This window comes from Pan troglodytes, chromosome 12, assembly GCF_028858775.2.
Source record: "Pan troglodytes isolate AG18354 chromosome 12, NHGRI_mPanTro3-v2.0_pri, whole genome shotgun sequence".
Taxonomy (NCBI): Eukaryota; Metazoa; Chordata; class Mammalia; order Primates; family Hominidae; genus Pan; species Pan troglodytes.
In genome coordinates this window covers 95,737,817-95,758,690 of record NC_072410.2, presented here as the reverse complement: position 1 = coordinate 95,758,690, position 20,874 = coordinate 95,737,817, and the positions used below count along the sequence as shown (strand labels likewise).

Genomic DNA, 20,874 nt, shown 5'->3' with positions numbered 1-20,874 from the left:
TGACTTGTCCTCAACCTTGGCTGCATATTAAAAAAGATGAATGCAGGCCAAGTGTAGTGGCTCACACTTGTAATCCCAGAGCTTTGGGAAGCTGAGGTAGGAGGATTGCTTGATGCCAGGAGTCCAAGACCAGCCTGGACAACATAGCAAGACCCCTGTCTCTATGAAAATAAATTAGGCCAAGAGCAGTGACTCATACCTGTAATCCCAGCACCTTGGGAGGCCAATGCAGGAGGATCACTTCAGCCAGTCATTCAAGATTGCAAGACCCTGTCTCCATACAAAAAAAAAAAAAATTCCTGGCATGGTGGTGTGCACCCATAGTCCCAGCTACTCAGGAGGCTGAGGCAGGAGGATTGCAGTGCCTGAGCCCCACCATCTTGTTTTTGATTGGCAGGGGTAGAGCCAAGGCTTCGGTGTTTTTTTTTTTACCAAAACTTTCTCTGGAGATTCTAAAGTGTAGGTAGTGTTGAGGGAGCCTCTTTGTTTTCCAGATGAAGAAACCATACCTAGAGGACATAGTTGTGGGCAAAACCAGCAAAACTGCTCCAGGGAGCCAGCATGGCGGTGGTAGATTCCACCCCAAGGTGGCGCTCAAGGCTTTCTGTGGGTTTTCAATCCATTGGTCAGAGAACAAACGGACCAGGCCTTTTGTTTTACAATTTACAAGGCTGTATTCTATTATACATAAACATCAATAAAAATATGCTTCTGGCCAGGTGCAGTGACTCACACCTGTAATCCCAGAAATTTGGGAGGCTGAGGCAGGAAGATCATATGGGGCCAGGAGTTCAAGACCAGCCTCAGGGAGACCGTCTTTACAAAAAATAAAAAAAACCACGTTCCCGTGGGACAGTGAGATGCTACGTTGGGGATCTATGTGGACATGTTGGGGGAGTCGTGTTGTAATGGGGGCAACGCTAGGCTGCTGTTGGTGAATGACGAGTTAGAAGTAACCACCAGCTTCTCTTCCACTGCCCACAGGTGTTTGTCAGCAAAGATGTGGCCAAGCACTTGGGGTTCCAGTCAGCAGAGGAAGCCTTGAGGGGCTTGTATGGTCGTGTGAGGAAAGGGTGAGCCGGGGAAGCCAGGAAGGGGCTCTAGAAGGTACAGGATGAGCCTGGACTCCAGGAGTCCGCCCTGGGGCTGGGGGGACGGGGTGGGCTAACACCCAGCTGAATGGAGCCATCTTGCAGGGCTGTGCTTGTCTGTGCCTGGGCTGAGGAGGGTGCCGACGCCCTGGGCCCTGATGGCAAATTGCTCCACTCGGATGCTTTCCCGCCACCCCGCGTGGTGGATACACTGGGAGCTGGAGACACCTTCAATGCCTCTGTCATCTTCAGCCTCTCCCAGGGTGAGTATGGCAGCAGGAGGGGAAAAGGACTGGGACCTGTCCCTGCCCCAAACACCTGGCTGACCTAGCTACTTGCCCCTCCTCCAGGGAGGAGCATGCAGGAAGCACTGAGATTCGGGTGCCAGGTGGCCGGCAAGAAGTGTGGCCTGCAGGGCTTTGATGGCATCGTGTGAGAGCAGGTGCCGGCTCCCCACACACCATGGAGACTACCATTGCGGCTGCATCGCCTTCTCCCCTCCATCCAGCCTGGCGTCCAGGTTGCCCTGTTCAGGGGACAGATGCAAGCTGTGGGGAGGACTCTGCCTGTGTCCTGTGTTCCCCACACGCCTCTCCCTGCAGAGCCTCAGAGCAAATAAATCTTCCTCAGAGCCAGCTTCTCCTGGCAGCTTCTGTCCTCAATGTCTGAACTGCTCTGGCTGGGCATTCCTGAGGCTCTGACTCTTTGATCCTCCCTGTGGCCATTCCCCAAATTAACCTCTCCGCCCAGGCCCAGAGGAGGGGCTGCCTGGGCTAGAGCAGCGAGAAGTGCCCTGGGCTTGCCACCAGCTCTGCCCTGGCTGGGGAGGACACTCAGTGCCCCACACCCAGTGAACCTGCCAAAGAAGCCGTGAGAGCTCTGTGGGGCCCTGCGTTGTGCAGACTCTATTCCTACAGCTCAGAAGCTGGGAGTCCACACCGCTGAGCTGAACTGACAGGCCAGTGGGGGGCAGGGGTGCGCCTCCTCTGCCCTGCCCACCAGCCTGTGATTTGATGGGGTCTTCGTTGTCCAGAAATACCTCCTCCCGCTGACTGCCCCAGAGCCTGAAAGTCTCACCCTTGGAGCCCACCTTGGAATTAAGGGCGTGCCTCAGCCACAAATGTGACCCAGGATAGAGTGTTGCTGTCCTCAGGGAGGTCCGATCTGGAACACATATTGGAATTGGGGCCAACTCCAATATAGGGTGGGTAAGGCCTTATAATGTAAAGAACATATAATGTAAAGGGCTTTAGAGTCAGACAGACCTGGATTCAAATCTGCCATTTAATTAGCTGCATATCACCTTAGGGTACAGCACTTAACGCAATCTGCCTCAATTTCTTCATCTGTCAAATGGAACCAATTCTGCTTGGCTACAGAATTATTGTGAGGATAAAATCATATATAAAATGCCCAGCATGATGCCTGATGTGTACAAGGCTCTCAAAAAGTTCTAGTGATGATTAATATTACTGGGGATGGGGGTCACCTGCCCTGAGCTGCAGGAGAGCATGGGGTGTCTGAACACCAGGTGAGGGGGAACCGGTGAGGGTTTGGGGCCCAGGGATAGACTGAGCTTTCCTCACTGGGTCCTCTGCAGCTGGCCATGGCTAGCACCATGCGCTCTGCTGCCGGAGCACCGTGAGGCCCAGAAACACTGGGAAGGCAGCATCCCTGTCCTTTCGGTCCCCAACCCCGTTCCTCTGAGAGGGTCTGGGCAGGCTGGATGGGTAGAGAGGTGGCCCGGGGGGATGAATTCATTCAGTTCTTTATTGGTAATCTGCCCCTTAACTTAGGGTCTCCCTGAGCCGCACAGAAAGACCTGATACCTACTGGGACCAGACAGGGGGCACAGAGGTGGTCCTTGTCCCAGCGTACATTGCCCCTGCCCACTTCAGGGCTTATGTTCTGGCACTGAGACTTCGTGGGGTACCTGTATCTTCAAGATCTAGATCTCATCATTCTCCACTTGAACAATGTGCACCTCAAACTCATTTTGGGTGTTCTTAGACTCCAGTGTTTCCCCTGGAAGTTCCTTGGCCTCCTCTCCATTCTCCCTGGCCTCTGCCTGGCCCCCAGCTTCCCCTCTGGGCCCGGGGGCATCTCCTTCAGCCTCTGCCTGGCCCCCAGCTTCCCCTCTGGGCCCGGGGGCATCTCCTTCAGCCTCTGCCTGGACCCCAGCTTCCCCTCTGGGCCCAGGGGCATCTCCTTTAGCCTCTGCCTGGCCCTCAGCTTCCCCTCTGGGCCCTGGAACATCTCCATCAGCCTCTGCCTGGCCCCCAGGCTCCTGGACAGGATCCAAAGACTCCCTTCTGGCCTCTACCTGGCCCTTTGCTTCTTCTCTGGGACCCGGGGCTTCCTGTGTTTCTTGTCTTAATGGGCTTTTAGCTAATAGGGACTGCCTTCCAACAGCTTGTGGCTCCTGAGGAGATGGAGCAAGGGGCTCTCCGGGCTCCACGTGCCTGGGGGCTACTCCCGGGAAGTTGATGAGCTCAGCAGGGGTCATGAGCCCATCCCCATTCAGGTCCTGGGTCTCGAGCACTTTGTCCACTATCAAGATCACCTGTGGAAGCAGAGTCACTGTGGGGTCTCCAGGGACAGAGATGTTCCCAGGAGTTCTGACCCTCCCTAACACACCCTTGCATCCCTGCCGTGCAAGCTCTGAGCCCTCCTTTTACAGAGGACTCACCAAAAGAGTTATGATGAGAAAGACCAAAGCCCCAAAGTGCTGGGTCTCCTTTATGCGGGGATCTCCATCCAGCAGAGCTTACCGGGTTGGTGGTAGGAGAGTTGGCAACTCCAGGGGCCAGAGCAGCTGTCAACATGGACAGCAGCTCCAGGCCATCCAGCTGTCCACTCTGGTCATAGTCATGGAGGGCAAAGAGGTAGAGGAGAACTAGAGAAGAGAAACTGGATTAGAAGAGGTGCCGGGGGAGGTGGAGAAGGCAGGAGTCAATGGGGCAGCCGAGGTCAGTCCCAGATCTGGCTGCCCAGAGCCTCCCGTCCCTGGCCCCATCAGCCCAGCCCCTCACCCTGCTCCCGGCTCAGATGCTCCAGCTGCACTTCTGTCCTTCCTAGTCCCTTTAGGTAGCTCTGCAGAAGTCTGTCAGAAAAGTGGAGAATCAGCCCGGGAGAGGTGAGTCTGCAGCCCTGGGCCTGGTCTTCTCCCTGAAAGCACCCCCGGGCCCACCCTACTCACCCGAGCTGCTCCTGGCCTGGCTGGAAGGGGTTGGGCAGGAGCTGATGCTGCACTTCAGAGTCTGGCCTGGAGGAGGAAGGGGAGGACCAGCCTTGCAGAGAGCCTCCCTCAGGGCCCAGCCTGCCAACCTTCTGCCTCCAATCTCCTGGCAGTTTTCTCCCCAGACCCAAAGGGAGTTGCCCCCAAAATTCCAAAAACCTTGTAGGGAGGAGGCTCTTCTGGTCTCCTTGGAACCAAATCCTTAACTCCCTCAGACTCTGTTTTTGCAGCTGGCTACCTTAGACTTTAAATGAAAACCCAAATAAAACAACTGGTTAGGTAGAGGCCAGATGAGGCCACACCTAGTAGACACAAGTTAGAGATCCAAGAAAACAGCCCAGTGAGTGGCAGGACAACATGGGTCACAGACCCCTCTCCTTCCATGCTGGGAGCCAAGGGACAGGTCTCTGGCTGAGCCCGGTGGCACTGCCCAGTTTTATATAGACCCAGTTTGCTCCATGACATAAAATTGACCTATACTTTTTCCAGGACAGGGTGTATCTGTTGGTTCTGGGGTTTCAAGCTGCTCAGGATCTCGTTGTCAGTCTTTCAAGCTCCAAATGTGCTCCCACTTCTGGACTGGGTTAACTGTTTGCCCAAGTCAATCCAGACCTGTGATGCCAGAGAGCTGGCAGGAGTTGCAGCGACTTTTGTCACAGCCACCAGCCCCTGTGGCTGTTCCTGTGGCTGTTTCCCCTTCTACCCAGCATACCCATTGCACAGTATTTATAAATAAAACCTTCAGAAAGGCATTCAGATAACATAGAAATGACATGCTAATGATCTCTACTTCTTTGGTGTTGCCACCATAAGGTCTTTTTTTTTTTTCTGAGATGGAGTCTCGCTCTGTCACCCAGGCTGAGTGCAGTGGCTTGATCTCGGCTCACTGCAACTTCCACCTCCCAGGTTCAAGCGATTCTCTTGCCTCAGCCTCCTGAGTAGCTGGGATTACAGGCATGCACCACTATGCCCGGCTAATTGTTTTTTATTTCTGTAGAGATGGGGTTTCACCATGTTGGCCAGGCTGGTCTCGAACTCCTGACCTCAGGTGATCTGTCCACCTCGGCCTCCCAAAGTGCTGGGATTACAGGTGTGAGCCACCACACCCGGCCCACCTCAAGGTCTTGATAACAAAACTGCAGGCCAGGCACGGTGGGTCATGCCTGTAATCCCAGCACTTTGAGAGGCCGATGTGGGCGGATCACAAGGTCAAGAGTTCGAGACCAGCCTGGCCAACATGGTGAAACCCCACCTCTACTAAAAATACAAAAATTAGCCCAGCATGGTGGCGGGCGCCTGTAGTCCCAGCTACTCGGGAGGCTGAGGCAGAAGAATTGCTTGAACCCGGGAGGCGGAGCTCGCAGTGAGCTGAGATCATGCCACTGTACTCCAGCCTGGGCGACAGAGTAAGACTGTCTCAAGAACAAACAAACAAACAATTGCAGCCCCCACTTCTCTGGCGCCACAGCTTCTTCCCTGTTCTTCATGATGCACTGGAGCTGAGTTCCCTGATTCCAAATGGGTCCAGCAAGCATGTACTGAATGCCCACTTTGTGGCACTCTGACAGGCACAAGATGGGAGGCTGATGGCAGGGAGATACAGAGATCGGGGAACCTACACTCCAGTCTCCTGCCTCCCAGAGGGCCCACCACACCCTTGGATTCTCTAGAGACTTTCCCTCCTCCCAGCCCTTGGCCCTGCCCTCATAACCCTGTTACCTTGTGACTCCATCCTTTGGGGCAGCCTGACCCGTGGGGAGCAGCAGCAGGATTAACACTGTCATCATCAAAGGTAACATCCTTCCTGGAACTGGAACAAGGAAGAGAATCAGGGGTCGGGGGAAAGAGGCGTCTGCCACCGTGTCACAGATGGGCTGGGTTAGACACAAGTGCATTTTCTGCCTGTTTCTACCTGCAGCCCCAAATACAGGACTCCTGCTCAGGGAGAACTCACAGACAGACAGCAGGGATCCCATGGAACTATGCTCAAAATAAATGTCACTCCAGCTCTTGTATATAAAGCACATAAAGGCAGGCCTGCTGTGGCGGAAGCAGAGCTGGGGGCGCATCCCCACCCCACGCCCCACTCCCTTGCTCCCCACTAGGTGCCAAGGTGCCCAGAAAAGTACAGCGCAAGCATGTCTGACCTCCTTCAGCCCATTCATCTTACAGATGGAAAGGAGCGCAGAAAGTTTAAGAAAAAGGCCAGGTAAGAAACGCAGGGAGTCACAAAAAGACCAAGACCAACACAGGCAAAAAGAGAAATGGACTGTTTGTGTTTATTAAAAACCCACTGAAGAACAAATCAAAAGAGGCGCAGACTTCTTGAAATAGGTCTAAACTCAAGTACAAACTGCAAACACAATAAATCAGGGTCAGACCAACAGTGGCCCCAGGAATTGCTATTTGCTAAATGCAGTTAGGAAAATTAGACCCACTATAAAGGAAAAAACAAAAACTTCCCCTAAGACTGACATGGCTTAGGCCCATTGGCAAAATCAACCACTTGAGTATATGAAAACAGTCAAGGATAGAATGGACCAATCAAACAGAGCCTAAAGCTTTCTGGTGAGTCCCAGGGTATGTACAGGTAGTTTGAGTTCCTGAGGAAGCAGAAGCCACCAAAGCCAAGGCATGAGACCCCAAGCCCATCTCTAGAAAGAAAAATCGTCAGACGCTTGATGGTCTAGCAGAGATCAGGAACATCCCCATCTGGCTGGCACTGGGTTTTCCTAGAGGAAGGTTCATAGCTTTCAGCAGATCCTCCAAGCAACCCATGACCCTAATAAGGTTCAGAACCACTGCCAGGGTGGACTTCCATTTCCTAAGAGATGAGGGGTAGAGCAGGTAAGCACCTGGCTAATGGGAAGATAAACAAAATTCTGCCTTTTAAAGCTACCTTAAGGGAAAACCAGCTAAACATGGAAGTCCACAAGAAGATGAAGCTACTTAGAGTCACAGAACCTGTCATTTTTTTTTTCTTTTCTTTTTTTTTGAGAAGGAGTCCTGCTCTGTCACCCAAGCTGGAGTGCAGTGGCATGATCTCAGCTCACTGCAACCTCCGCCTCCCTGGTTCAAGTGATTCTCCTGCCTCAGCCTCCCGAGTAGCTGGGATTACAGGCAACTGCCGCCACACCTGGCTAATTTTTGTATTTTTAGTAGAGACGGGGTTTCACCATGTTGGTCAGGCTGGTCTTGAACACCTGACCTCAGGTGATCTGCCCGTCTGGGCCTCCCAAAGTGCTGGGATTACAGGCGTGAGGCACCGCACTTGGCCTGTCTTCATTTTTCTATGCATACAACTGGCCCAACAGATAAATTGAGTATACATAATTTGTTGGTGTCTATAAGCCCCAGTAGCCAAAAAAAAGATGCCGAAGCCACAGCTGCCCTAAAGGTATTCACCAACATCAACTGGCAACATAAATCCTAGGGTTTTAGTCGTTGCACCTGGAAGAGAAGACAAGGTCCTGGGCCCGTTCAAGGTAGGCCATTGGAACTGAGATCTCTGTATCAACATGAAACCCTCAAAGGGTCACAGCCCAGAAAAAGGATGGACTAGAAAAACATTCAGACTTCCACTTCTGGGAGTGTAATAGTAAATGTCCCAATGAAAGTAACCACAAAGCTGGATAAAAATAGAAAGTATCTTTTCAAAAGCACTGGGTTGGCAAGAAATCCTCAACAGTACAAATGTGCAGTGAAAACAGTAATCTGGGGGAAAGTGAGCTTGACATCAGCTTTTGCCTTAGGAGTATCTGCCAAACCAAACCCAGGTGAACTTGAGCTGCCTGTCAGTGTGCTTGTGCTGTAAAGGAGACCAGAGATGATACCTGGGCCCACCTGATATGAAGAGACTAACAGGAGATTCCCCACGTAAAGCTGGGATTCCAAACAGCTACACTCTGAACATGAACAAAAAGTAAATTTGTCATGAAGAAGGGCAGCAAAGAATTTTGCCTTTCTTGATTTTGGTGCTGTGTAGAAGGGAGAAAAAAAAAAAAAACTCTCCCTGAGACTCTATAACAAGCCTGATCTAATGTGGGTTTTTTGTTTTTGTTTTTTTTGGGATGGAGTCTCTCTCACTCTGTCGCCCAGGCTGGAGTTGCTGTGGCATGATATCAGCTCACTGCAACCTCCACCTCCCGGGCTCAAGCGATTCTCCTGCCTCAGCCTCCTGAGTATCTGGGACTACAGGCATGTGCCACCATGCCCAGCTAATTTTTTGTATTTTTACTAGAGACATGGTTTCGCTGTGTTGGCCAAGCTGGTCTCGAACTCCTGATCTCAGGTGATCCTCCCGCCTCAGCCTCCCAAACTGCTGGGATTACAGGCATGAACCACTGCGCCTGCCCTCTAATGTGGGTTTGAAGCCTGAATTATTAATGCTACCCGTATGGTCAGAACATCTAAAGTAGGTAATGTATTTTGAAGTGCAACCTGGTTGATGGCACCCCCAGATGACTGGCAGAGGAAAACATACATCTCTGGAGCAACTCTAATCCAGGCCTCAAATAATTTCCATAGGTAAAGTTTCCAGGAATATGAACTCATAGCCAAAACGTTATAAACATACAAAGAAATAAGACACTGAGTAAGGGCCAGCAAAACAATAGCAGGGAAAAGTAGACTTGGAAAAGCTGTGTTGGAATTGTTACACACAGAATATACAGCAGATACAGTTCACATGTTTTTTTTGTTTTGTTTTGTTTTGTTTGAGAGAGGGTCTCGCTCTGTTGCCCAGGCTGGAGTGCCGTGGTGCAATCTCAGCTCACTGCAATCTCTGCCTCCCGAGTTCAAGCAATTCCCCTGCCTCACCCTCCTAAGTAGCTGGGATTACAGGCGTGTGCCACCACGCCCTGTTAATTTTTGTATTTTTAGTAGAGATGGGGTTTCACCATGTTGATCAGGCTGGTCTCAAACTCCTGACCTCATGATCTGCCCACCTTGGCCTCCCAAAGTGCTGGGATTACAGGCATGAGTCACCGCACCTGGCCAGTTCACATGTTTTAAGAAATTAAAGGGAAGCTTGAAACTATGAGGAAGAAATAAGAGTTTTCCAGCCAGCAACAGTATGTTTAAAAAAAAAAAAAAAAAAAAGAGGCCGGGTGTGGTGGCTCATGCCTGTAGTCCCCGCACTTTAGGAGGCTGAGGCTGGTGGATCACGAGGTCAGGTGATTGAGACCATCCTGGCCAACATGGTGAAACCCCGTCTCTACTAAAAATACAAAAAATTAGCCAGGCGTGGTGGTGGGCACCTGTAATCCCAGCTACTCGGGAGGCTGAGGCAGAAGAATCACTTGAACCTGGGAGGCAGAGGTTGCAGTGAGCTGAGATCATGCCACTGCACTCCAGCCTGGGCCACAGAGCGAGACTCTGTCTCCAAAAAAAAAAAAAAAAAAAAAAAAAAGAGAGAAAGAAAGAAATAAGAGCATAAAAATGACCAAGTAGATTTGAAGAGGAAACAAACATAACTTTTAGAAATAAAAGATTGATTTTAAAAATGCAATGGGTGACCAGCCTGGCCAACATGGTGAAACCCTGTCTCTACTAAAAATACACAAGTTAGCTGGGCTTGGTGGCACACGCCTGTAATCCCAGCTACTCGGGAGGCTGAGGCAGGAGAATCGCTTGAACCCAGGAGGCGGAGATTGCAGTGAGCCAAGATCACCCCACTGCGCTCCAGCCTGAGCGACAGAGTGAGACTGTCTTAAAAAAATAAATAAAAAATAAAAATAAAAATGCAACGGGTGAGTTAAATTGATTAGACACAACTGATATGAGAGTTAATGAACTGGAAAATAGATCTGAATAAATTATCCAGAGTGCAGTTCATTGAGTCAAAGACATAGAAAATATAAAACAGAGGTTAAGTGGCAAGGTGGATGGAGAAGATAAGAGATACAACTGGAAAAAAGCAGTATTTGAAGAAATAATAGCTGACATTTTTCCAGTAGGTTGCAAAACACTGGAATATGCCAATCCAGGAAGCCCAACAATTCAATGCAGATTAAATAAACAGAAATTCTCACCTAGACCTATTTTTCTAAAATAGAACACTCAAGAAAAAAAAATTGTAAAAGCAGTCAGAAAGAAAAGACAAATCATCTCATAGGAAAAGTAATTAGACTGATAGCTGATTTCTTGACATCAACAATGATGCCCAAATACAGTAATATAGTATTTTAATGTGTTCAGAGAGGGGAGAAAATTGATATTCTAGAATTCTATTCTCAGCAAAATTATCTTGCAGAATGAGGTGAAGCAAATTTATTTATTTATTTATTTAGAGACAGGGTCTCACTCTGTTGCCCAGGCTGGAACTCCTGGCATGATCATAGCAATTCTCCCACTCCTGCCTCACAAGTAGCTGGGACGACATGAATGTGCCACCATGCCCAGCTTTTTTTTTTGGTAGAGACAGGGTCTCAACTTTGTTGCCCAGGCTGGTCTTGGGTGCAAGCAATCCTCCTACCTTGTAAAAACAATTTTAGGCAAATAACTTAGAGAATTTGCCACTAACATTCCTTCATTAAAGGAAATTCAGCTGGATATGAGTTCGTGCCTGTAATCCCAGCACTTTGGGAGGCTGAGGTGGAAGGATCTCCTGAGCCCAGGAGTTCAAGACCAGCCTGGGCAATATAGTGAGACTCCATTTCTACAAAAAATAGGAAAAAATTAGCTGGGCATGGTGGGGTGTGCCTGTAGTCCCAGCTACTCAGGAAGCTGAGGTGGTAGGATCGCTTGAGCCCAGGAGGTGAAGGAGGCAGTGAGCTCTGATCACACCACTGTAATCTAGCCTGGGCAACAGAGCAAGACCCTGTCTTAAAAAAAAAAAAAAGGGGTTTGAAATGCAAGAAAACATGTGGAGCAAAGAAATCACAAAGTATGTGGATAAATCTAAACAGACATAGACTGTTAAACAATGATAATTATGTTAATATATGAGGCAAAAAAGCTGGTCTGAACTACAATATTGGACAATGACATGTACAGCAAAGATGGCTGTTTGGGAAGAGAGTAGACATATTGATGAACTTTGTTAAATATGCATGTTAAGGCTGGGCGCGGTGGCTCACGCCTGTAATCCCAGCACTCTGGGAGGCCGAGGTGGGCGGATCACCTGAGGTTGGGAGTTCAAGACCTGCCTGACCAACATGGAGAAACCCTGTCTCTACTAAAAATACAAAATTAGCTGGGCAAGGTGGTGCATGCCTGTAATCCCAGCTACTTGGGTGGCTGAGGCAGGATAATTGCTTGAACCTGGGAGGCGGAGGTTGTGGTGAGCCGAGATCACACCATTGCACTCCAGCCTGGGCAACAAGAGGAAGACTCCGTCTCAAAAAAAAAAAAAAAAAAAAAAAAAAAAAGCATGTTAAAATTTTAAGGATAAACATTAAAAAATTAGAACTGGAATGTATAGCCTCAAACCAGTAGAAAAAAATTAATGGAATTTTAAAAACTGAACTAAAAGAAAGGCAGAAAAAGAAGAAATAAAGGCAGGAAAAGACGAAAAAGAAGAAATAAAAAGTAAAGGCTGGGTGTGTGGCTAATGCCTGTAATTCCAGCACTTTGGGAGGCCGAGGTGGGAGGATCACTTGAGCCCAGGAGTTTGAGACCAGCCTGGGCAACATAGTCTCTGTTTGAGCCCAGGAGTTTGAGACCAGCCTGGGCAACACCCTGTCTCTACAGAAAATAATTTAAAAAAAAATTAGCTGGGTGTGGTGACATACATCTGTAGATCCAGCTACTAGGGAGGCTGAGGTGGGAAGAACATTTGAACGTGGGACATTGAGGCAGTAGTAAGCTGCAATTATACCACTACACTCCAGCCTCGGTGACAGTCAGACTATCTCCAAAAAAATACACACACACACACACAAACCCAAAAATAACAAAAACAGCACTAATAAAAGAGACTACACTTAAAGAAATTAAAATAAATGAAATAATAGCAGAAATTAAAAACACAATAAAGAGAAGCAACAGAGCCAAACAAGGGTGGTTTCTTTAAAAAGACAAGTAAAAATATATATATATACAAAGAAACAAATTAAAAGCCTAGTAAAACAGACAAACCTTTGGCAATTTCAATTAGGAACAAAGAGAGCCAGGTGTTGTGGTTCACACCTGTAATCCCAGTGTGTCCGGAATTGGTGGGTTCTTGGTCTCACTCACTTCAAGAATGAAGCCGCGGACCCTCGCGGTTGAGTGTTACAGTTCCTAAAGGCGGCGTGTCTGGAGTTTGTTCCTTCTGATGTTCGGAATTTCTTCCTTCTGGTGGGTTTGTGGTCTCACTGGCTCAGGAATGCAGCTGCGGACCTTCGCAGTGAGTGTTACAGCTCTTAAGGCAGTGCGTCTGGAGTTGTTCGTTTCTCCCAGTGGGTTTGTGATCTCGCTGGCTTCAGGAGTGAAGCTGTAGACCTTCGTGGTGAGTGTTACAGCTCATAAAGGCAGTGTGAACCCAAAGAGTGAGCAGCAGCAAGATTTATTGCAAAGAGCGAAAGAACAAAGCTTCCACAGTGTGGAAAACGACCTGAACAGGTTGCCACTACTGGCTCCGGCAGCCTGCTTTTATTCTCTTATCCGGCCCCCGCCCACATCCTGCTGATTGGTCCATTTTACAGAGAGCGGAGTGGTCTGTTTTGACAGGGTGCTGATTGGTGCGTTTACAATCCCTGAGCTAGACACAAAGGTTCTCTACGTCCCCACTAGGTTAGCTAGATACAGAGTGTCAATTGGTGCATTCCCAAACCCTGAGCTAGACACAGGGTGCTGATTGGTGTGTTTACAAACCTTGAGCTAGATACAGAGTGCCAACTGGCGTATTTACAATCCCTTAGCTAGACATAAAGGTTCTCCAAGCCCCCACCAGACTCAAGAGCTCAGCTGGCTTCACCCAGTGGATCCTGCACCGGGGCCGCAGGTGGAGCTGCCTGTCAGTCCCGCACCCTGCGCCCGCACTCCTCAGTCCTTGGGTGGTCGATGGGACTGGGCGCCGTGGAGCAGGGGGCGGCGCTCGTTGGAGGCTCGGGCCGTGCAGGAGCCCACGGCAGTGGGGAGGCTCAGGCATGGCGGGCTGCAGGTCTCGAGCCCTGCCCCGCGGGGAGGCAGCTGAGGCCCGGCGAGAAGTAGAGCACAGCAGCTGCTGGCCCAGGTGCTAAGCCCCTCACTGCCCGGGGCCGGCGGGGCCGGCCGGCAGCTCGGAGTGCTGGGCCCCCGAGCCCACGCCCACCCGGAACTCGCGCTGGCCGGCAAGCGCCGCGCGCAGCCCCGGTTCGCGCTCGCGCCTCTCCCTACACACCTCCCTGCAAGCTGAAGGAGCCGGCTCCGGCCTTGGCCAGTACAGAAAGGGGCTCCCACAGTGCAGCGGTGGGCTGAAGGGCTCCTCAAGCGTGGCCAGAGTGGGCGCCAAGGCCGAGGAGGCGCCGAGAACGAGCGAGGGCACACACTGTCACCTCTCACCAGCACTTTGGGAGGCTGAGGCAGAAGGATTGCTTGAGCCCAGAAGTTGGAGGCCAGCTTGGGCAACATAGTGAGACCCCCATCTCTACAAAAAATTAATTTTAAAAAATTAGCTGGGCGTGGTGGCGCACGCCTGTAGTCCTAGCTACTTGGGAAGCTGAGGTGAAGGATGACTTGAGCCCAGGAGGTTGAGACTGCAGTGAGCTGTGATTGTGCTGCTGTACTCCAGCCTGGGTGACAGAGTGAGACCCCATTTCAGAAAAAAATAAAAACAAACCAAAGACTAAAAGAACAAATAGAAAAGGCACAAACAATATTAAGAAGGAAAATAGGGACATAACTAAAGAAACAGCAGAGATTTGAAAACTTAGAGGATATGGCCAATTTCCTAGAAAAACTTAATAGCAAAACTGATGCAAAAAGAAATAAGCTTTGATAGTCTTACAATCACTAAGGAAACTGAATCAGTGAGTATTAACCTTTACTGCTTCTGGAACTATAAACCTGAAATGTTTTTAGAGAGCAGTCTGGAAATGTGTATTAATTTCCTAAAACTCTGACCCAACAATATCGTCTTGGGGATTACATAAAAGAATATAAATGGAAAAGAAATTACAAAGATATGTATAGCTGTGCTATTAATATTAGTCAAACAAATGTAAGCAACCTGAATGTCTAACATTTAGGCAATGGCTGAACAAACCATATTATGCGATAGAACCATTAAATATAATAAATCAACTCAGAAAGTTTAAAAGGAAAAAATGAGCAGATTTGAGTATATCAAAAGTTTAAACTTCTGTGTCTTGAAATATACCACAAATCACGTTCGAGGAGACAAGTGACAGAGAACTGAAGGAATTGCCGCTAGTGTGTGGAGGCTTCCCGGGTCCCCAGAAGGGTGGGGTTCCACCACCTGGGCCTCAGCAGGAAGTAGAAGACAGAAATCTCCCTAGAAACCTATGGGTACTGAATGGAGGTCCAGGAGCTGCAGAGATGAGTGCCTTGTTTCCAGGAAGGTTAGAGAGAAGGCCCTGCCTACAGGGTGCCTGAGAGGTCAGGAAGCAGCAGCTGAAGGAGGGTCTGGGTGAATGGGCAGAGAGAGGGCTGCCTCTCCCAGTTCTTTGTATCTAGAGTGCTGCTGGTCTGAAGAAGGGGGCTGAGGTCAGCTGAGGGTTCCAGTCTCTAAGGTGGAAGGAGGGGTGCCTAATGGCTGAGAGAGCCAGTTGGCCAGGAGAATGCCAGAAGTTCTGGCTCCCTGGCCTGGGTGCCACAGAGAATACCATGGAAAGCACCAACAGCTGCCACATGACAAAGACCAGAGGGCAAGCATCCGTAGGGAAGGCAAGTTAGATATAAGTTTGTACAATAAGGATAAATATTCATTTCTTTAATATTTATTGAACACCTGCCATATGTAAGGCACTCTCTTATCACTAAGCTGATCTCTTAAGGTCGAATTACTTTTTCTTTTTCCCCCTAAAGCTTGCAAATATGTAAGTAGGAAAAGATACAAATGTTAACGCAAGAAAAACACAGAATTGCTATGGAATAGGTGGTACGGCCCAAAGTTGGGGGGTATGGGCCCTGACCTCAGGCTGCCTGTGTTCAAATCTGGGCTCCGCAGCCCACTAGCTGTGCGGCTTTTCTGTGCTTCAGGTTCTCCATCTGTAATGCGGGGCTGACGAGAGCACCTCTGGCAGGGCTGTGGTGAGGGTTTAATTAATGAGACAAGATGTGTAAAGTGCAGTGCCTGATCTACAATAAGGCCTTTTTCCTGCCAAGAGTTCATCTGCACGGCCCCACAGTGGCTTCACACACCCCCTTCCCACCTGGCTCCTCTCAAATTGCTTTCTCCACCCTATCTGTTTACTGCTAGGACCCAGGCCGACAGGAGGCACTGGAGTCATTTAAATCCCTCAGAGCTGTCAAAACTCATCATCCAGACTTCACGTGTTCTTACACACTAGCAGGTGCCTTTTTTTTTTTTTTTTTTTTTTTGAGAAAGAGTCTCACTCTGTCACCAGGCTGGAGTGCAGTGGCGTGATCTCGGCTCACTGCAACCTCCGTCTCCCAGGTTCAACCAGTTCTCCTGCCTCAGCCTCCCAAGTAGCTGGGACTACAGGTGCACGCCACCACACCCAGCTAATTTTTGTATTTTCAGTAGAGACGGGGTTTCACCATGTTTGCCAGGATGGTCTCGATCTCTTGACCTCGTGATCCGCCTGCCTCAGCCTCCCAAAGTGCTGGGATTATAGGTGTAAGCCACCACACCCGGCCCTCAGATGCCTTTTAAAGGAGGATGTCTGTGAACTCCAAAGGATGACTCTGGGGGGAGCCGTTCAGGCATAAAGGGGAAGCACCCCTCAGATCCACTCATCCTCTCACTCATTAGGCCACTGTGGTAGCTTTAAAAACCTGTCTACACATTCTTTGACATTCCTTCCCACAAAACTTGGAGTCTAACTCGCCTCCCCTTGTATATGATCTGGACTTAGTGACTGGCTTCTAATGAGTTGCTGAAATGGTGCTTACATGACTTCCAAGTCCAAGTAATAAAAGTGACCTAGCTTATGCCTGGTTCTGGTTCTCCCCTTCACTTGACACACAGATGTGCACCTCTGGAACCTTGAGCCACCATGGAAGGAGCCCGGTCTCCCCGAAACCACCCTACGGAAGAGAGAGTGTGGAGAACCCACCTAGAAACAGATGCCTGAGAAGCCTCCGGCTCAAATCTTCCCAGCCCAACAACCAGACAGGGGAGAGAGCCAAGCTCCAGATAATTCTAACCCCCAGCCTCTGAGCTGCCCCAGCCAACACTGAATGCAGTAGAAATGTGCTTGTCTCCACAGCCTGCACTCATGTGCAAAGTCAACATCAACGTTATCTTTTTGTGTGTGTGTGTGTGACAGGGTCTCACATGTTGCCCAGGCTGACTGGAAACACCCAGGCTCAAGCAATCCTCCTGCCTCGGCTTTCCAAAGTGCTGGGATTATAGGCATGAGCTACCATGCTGGGCCCATTATCCTTTTAAGCCATTACATTTTGAGGTGGTTTGTTACACTGCCATAGTAATTGGAAAACCAACCATGTAAGGGCTGGCTTCATGGGTGTGCGTCCTGTGAAGTCACAAGTTCTCCGCTCTCAGAGGGGCCCTGTGCTTAGGCTAATGCTCTGTTGTCACTATCTTGAAACTCTCAATCATTTTTGCACCGAGCCCTGCAAATTATGCACCTGGTCCTGAGTCCTACCCCGTGAATGACTATCACTCTCCTCTTCTTGGTCCTATGTACCCCTCATATATTTAACTCTTCAGTATGTTTAATGGACAGAAAACAGAGCTTTGGAAATAGCCAGACCTACTTTTAAACCCAAGCTCCACCACTGAGTGTCCCTGTGACCTTGGGTAAATTAATTTTTCTCACTAAACTTCAGTTACCTTATCCACATACTGGAGATAATATTTACCTCACAGGGTTACAGTGAACATTAAATGAATAATGAATTACTTCTGGCACAAACTAATATACAAGCCTTTTAGTGTTATCCCTGTCTCTGGTATTTTCTCCACTTAAAGAACCCTCCATACCCACATCAGATAAATCTTCCTTTGCTAGAATTCCACTGCTCTAGAACCTTCAGTGGCTCCCTATTTCGATTACAGTCCAGAATCTTCACCTGGGCATTCAAGGCCTTCTACAATCAGATATCAAGTTACTGTTGACTCATCTTCCAGTGCTGCATTATGATAGCACACTGCTTCAAACAAAGGAGTTATTGGAGTCTCCTAAAATACTTTCCACTTTCACTTTTCAGTGCTTTTGCCCAACCTGTTCCATCCTCAATCTGGAATGTCCTGGGCCCTCCTGACAACCTTAGCATTCGGTTATAGCCCACCTCAAAAATGCAAGTGATTGGGCTGAGTACAATGGCTCACGCCTGTAATCCCAGTACTTCGCAGGCCAAGGCAAAAGGATTGCTTGAAGCCAGGAGTTCGAGACCAGCCTGGGAAGCAAAATGAGACCCCCCCCCCATCTCTAAAAAAAACAAACAAACAAAAATTGTTTTTAATTAGACAGCATGGTGGCTCAAATCTATGGTCCCAGCTACTTGGGAGGCTGATGCAGGAGGATCACTTCAGCCCAGGAGTTGAAGGCTGCAGTGAGCTATAATTACACCACTGCACTCCAGCCTGGATGACAGCAAGATGCCATCAAAAAAAAAAAAAAGGCCGGGCATGGTGGCTTACACCTGTAATCCCAGCACTTTAGGAGGCCAAGGTGGAAGGATCACCTGAGGTCAGGAGTTTGAGACCAGCCTGGCCAACGTGGTGAAACCCCATCTCTACTAAAAATACAAAAATTAGCCAGGCACAGTGGCACGTGCCTGTAATCCCAGCTACTTCGGAGGCTGAGACACGAGAATTGCTTGAACCCAGGAGGCAGAGGTTGCAATGAGCCAAGATTGTGCCATTGCACTCCAGCTGGGGTCACAGAGCAAGACTATCTCAAAAAAAGAGAGAGAGAAAAAAAGTAAATGAAGTGGACTTTCAGTATAATTTTTTTATTTTGAGATGGAGTCTCACTCTGCTGCCCAGGCTGGAGTGCAATGGCGCGATCTCAGCTCACCACAACCTCCACCTCCCGAGTTCAAGCAATTCTCCTGCCTCAGCCTCCCGAGTAGCTGGGATTACAGGCATGTGCCACCATGACCTGCTAATTTTGTATTTTTAGTAGAGATGGGGTTTCGGCATCTTGGCCAGGCTGGTCTTGAACTCCTGACCTCAGGTGATCCGCCCACCTTGGCCTCCCAAAGTGCTGGGATTACAGGGATGAGCCACCAGGCCAGGCCTATTCTCTCTCTCTCTCTTTTTTTTTTTTGAAATGGAGTCTCGCTCTGTCACCCAGGCTGGAGTGCAGTGGCGCAAAATCTACTCACCATAGTCTCCACTTCCCAGGCTCAAGCGATTCTCCTGCCTCAGCCTCCCAAGTAGCTGGGATTACAGGTGTGCACCACTACACCTGGCTAATTTTTGTATTTTTAGTAGAGACGGGGTTTCACCACGTTGGACAGGCTGTTCTCGAACCCCTGACCTCAAGTGATCTACCCACCTTGGCATCCCAAAGTGCTGGGATTACAGGCATGAGCCACTGCACCTGGCCAATATTCTAAGTAATGCTTCCAACTGTGACATTTTAGTGCAAGTAACCCACCTCAGTGGTTTAAGGAAAGGCTAAGGCACCTCATGTAATGTGTAATGAGGTTAGTGCGATGTGTTGACACTTAGACATTTCTAAACATTAACAAAAGCTTTTGTAAGTGAGAGAAATAAAATAGCTATTGAACCACTGCCTGTCCAATAAAAATGTCCCTAACCATTTTCTATAACTATAATGTGCATGAACATAATTACCCTAATAAACACATGAAAGCCACCATAACTGTTAACAGTTGCCATGTAATTTAATAAAGTTATGTCACACACGTGCACTCACACATTCACAATGACCCTCCGGCCCCAGTGTTCTTCAAGCCTTTGCACCAGTGCATGGGAGGAGAGCACACTCTACAGGTTAGACTTCTGATCAAATCCTGCCTCTGATACTACTCACTGTGGGACCTAGGCAGGTGTCTTAACCTCTCTGAGCCCTGGGATCTGAATTTTTTTTTTTTTTTTTTGAGGCGGAGTCTCGCTCTGTCGCCCAGGCTGGAGTGCAGTGGCACGATCTCGGCTCACTGCAAGCTCTACTCCCGGGTTCACGCCATTCTGCATTCTCCTGCCTCAGCCTCCCGAGTAGCTGGGACTACAGGCGCCTGCTACCACGCCTGGCTAAATTTTTTTGTATTTTTAGCAGAGACGGGGTTTCACCGTGTTAACCAGGATGGTATCGATCTCCTGACCTCGTGTTCTGCCCATCTCGGCCTCCCAAAGTGCTGGGATTACAGGCGTGAGCCACTGCTCCTGGTCGGGATCTGCATTTTAAAAATGAGGATAACAGTATCTGTCTCCTAAAGGTTTGGGGAGGCTGCAATGAGAAAACTTAGGGTAGGTGCCTGGCACCAAGCAGGTGCTGCTTGGGTATTTCAGAGCCTCTGGGCTGTGGCAGGGGCCTTGCAGGGTTATCCTGGGTAACTTGCCATCCAATGCAAAAATTTCTTCCTCAGCAACCCTGTCAAATGGCCTCTGCTTGAATCATTCCAGGACAGGAACCTAGCACCTCACAGGCCGGCAGTTCCATCTCCTGTAGAGTCCAACTGTTGGGAAGCTAAAATTTTGAGTGGAATCCTCTCCCTTAATTCTTAATTTATCCCTCTGGTGCCCTTGTGCCTCCCAGCACCCATCCCCCAAGAAAGGAGACAGCGGCTACAGGGCTAGAGAAGCCCACACCCGGGAGCTGGTCCCTCGGCCACTTCCAAGCGGACGACAGCCTCGGGCCCTCCCCAGCGCTCCATTTCTTCCCCGTCGGATGAGGGGGAAAGCTCCCGCCAGCTGCCCCTCCCCCAGGACTGCTGGAACACGGAATGCGGGGCTGGGGGAAGCGCCTGGGGAACTGCGAAGCCCCAAATTCACACCAAGGAGCCTCAGGCTCGCTCTCCAGTCCCTTCCTCCACCTGCCCTCAGGGTACACAGGGGCAAGGGCCACTGCTCCCGCCGCGTCTGAGCCGCAGGGGATGCAGAGAGACTGCGCTCTCGGGATCTGGACCAGAGGCTGGAGGCCACCTACCCCGCGCGGCCCTGGCTGGCTGACGGTGATGGGCTCGGGTCTCCGGCCGGCCGGGGCGGGGTGTCACCCACCTGCTGCGGCGCCGCGAGGCTCTGGGGGTCCAGCTCCGTGGGCGCTCCTGGCTGCTGCGCCGCCCGCGCCTCGCCTCCCGCCGCCAGCCTCCCCCGGGCCGCTCCACGTGGCCGCTCCACGTCGCCCTCCCGGCTGGAGCCGCCGCCCTGGACGGGCAGAGTCCGGAGCCAGTGCCAGCCGCCGCCCCGCCCGCCGGACCTGGCCCTTCGCAGCTCCACCAGCGCCCCCGCTGCGCCCGCGGCCGGAGGGGCTGCGCGCGCCCGTGTGAGTGTGCGCGTGTGTG

The 20,874-nt window shown here is 50.0% G+C and overlaps 2 protein-coding genes across 13 annotated transcripts in view; one reads left to right on the top strand and one right to left on the bottom strand.

Annotated features, from left to right (window-relative positions):
* The window catches only part of KHK (ketohexokinase), a 13,214-nt gene extending 11,488 nt beyond the window's left edge, over positions 1-1,726 (top strand). For all 4 annotated transcript variants that reach the window (XM_003949768.6, XM_024354260.3, XM_016948224.3 and 1 more), the window contains 3 exons: positions 985-1,073; positions 1,197-1,354; positions 1,442-1,726. In XM_003949768.6, coding sequence (XP_003949817.1) covers positions 985-1,073; positions 1,197-1,354; positions 1,442-1,527 — 333 coding nt within the window. In that variant the 3' untranslated portion in view covers positions 1,528-1,726. The remainder of the gene's footprint in view (positions 1-984; positions 1,074-1,196; positions 1,355-1,441) is intronic.
* Positions 650-20,874, bottom strand: CGREF1 (cell growth regulator with EF-hand domain 1). 9 transcript variants are annotated; one of them, XM_003308921.5, is made up of 6 exons: positions 20,591-20,873; positions 6,049-6,139; positions 4,291-4,356; positions 4,124-4,194; positions 3,863-3,987; positions 650-1,617 (listed from the first exon to the last, which is right to left on the bottom strand). In XM_003308921.5, exons 2-6 carry the CDS (start codon positions 6,126-6,128, stop codon positions 1,561-1,563), a joined length of 399 nt encoding a protein of 132 aa, XP_003308969.2. In that variant the 5' UTR covers positions 6,129-6,139; positions 20,591-20,873; the 3' UTR covers positions 650-1,560. The 9 variants fall into 9 exon arrangements, with proteins under 9 accessions (XP_003308969.2, XP_054533725.1, XP_009440452.2 ...); XM_054677750.1 differs by having other exon boundaries at positions 20,520-20,866; XM_009442177.4 differs by lacking the exon at positions 650-1,617 and adding an exon at positions 2,340-3,654 and having other exon boundaries at positions 20,520-20,874.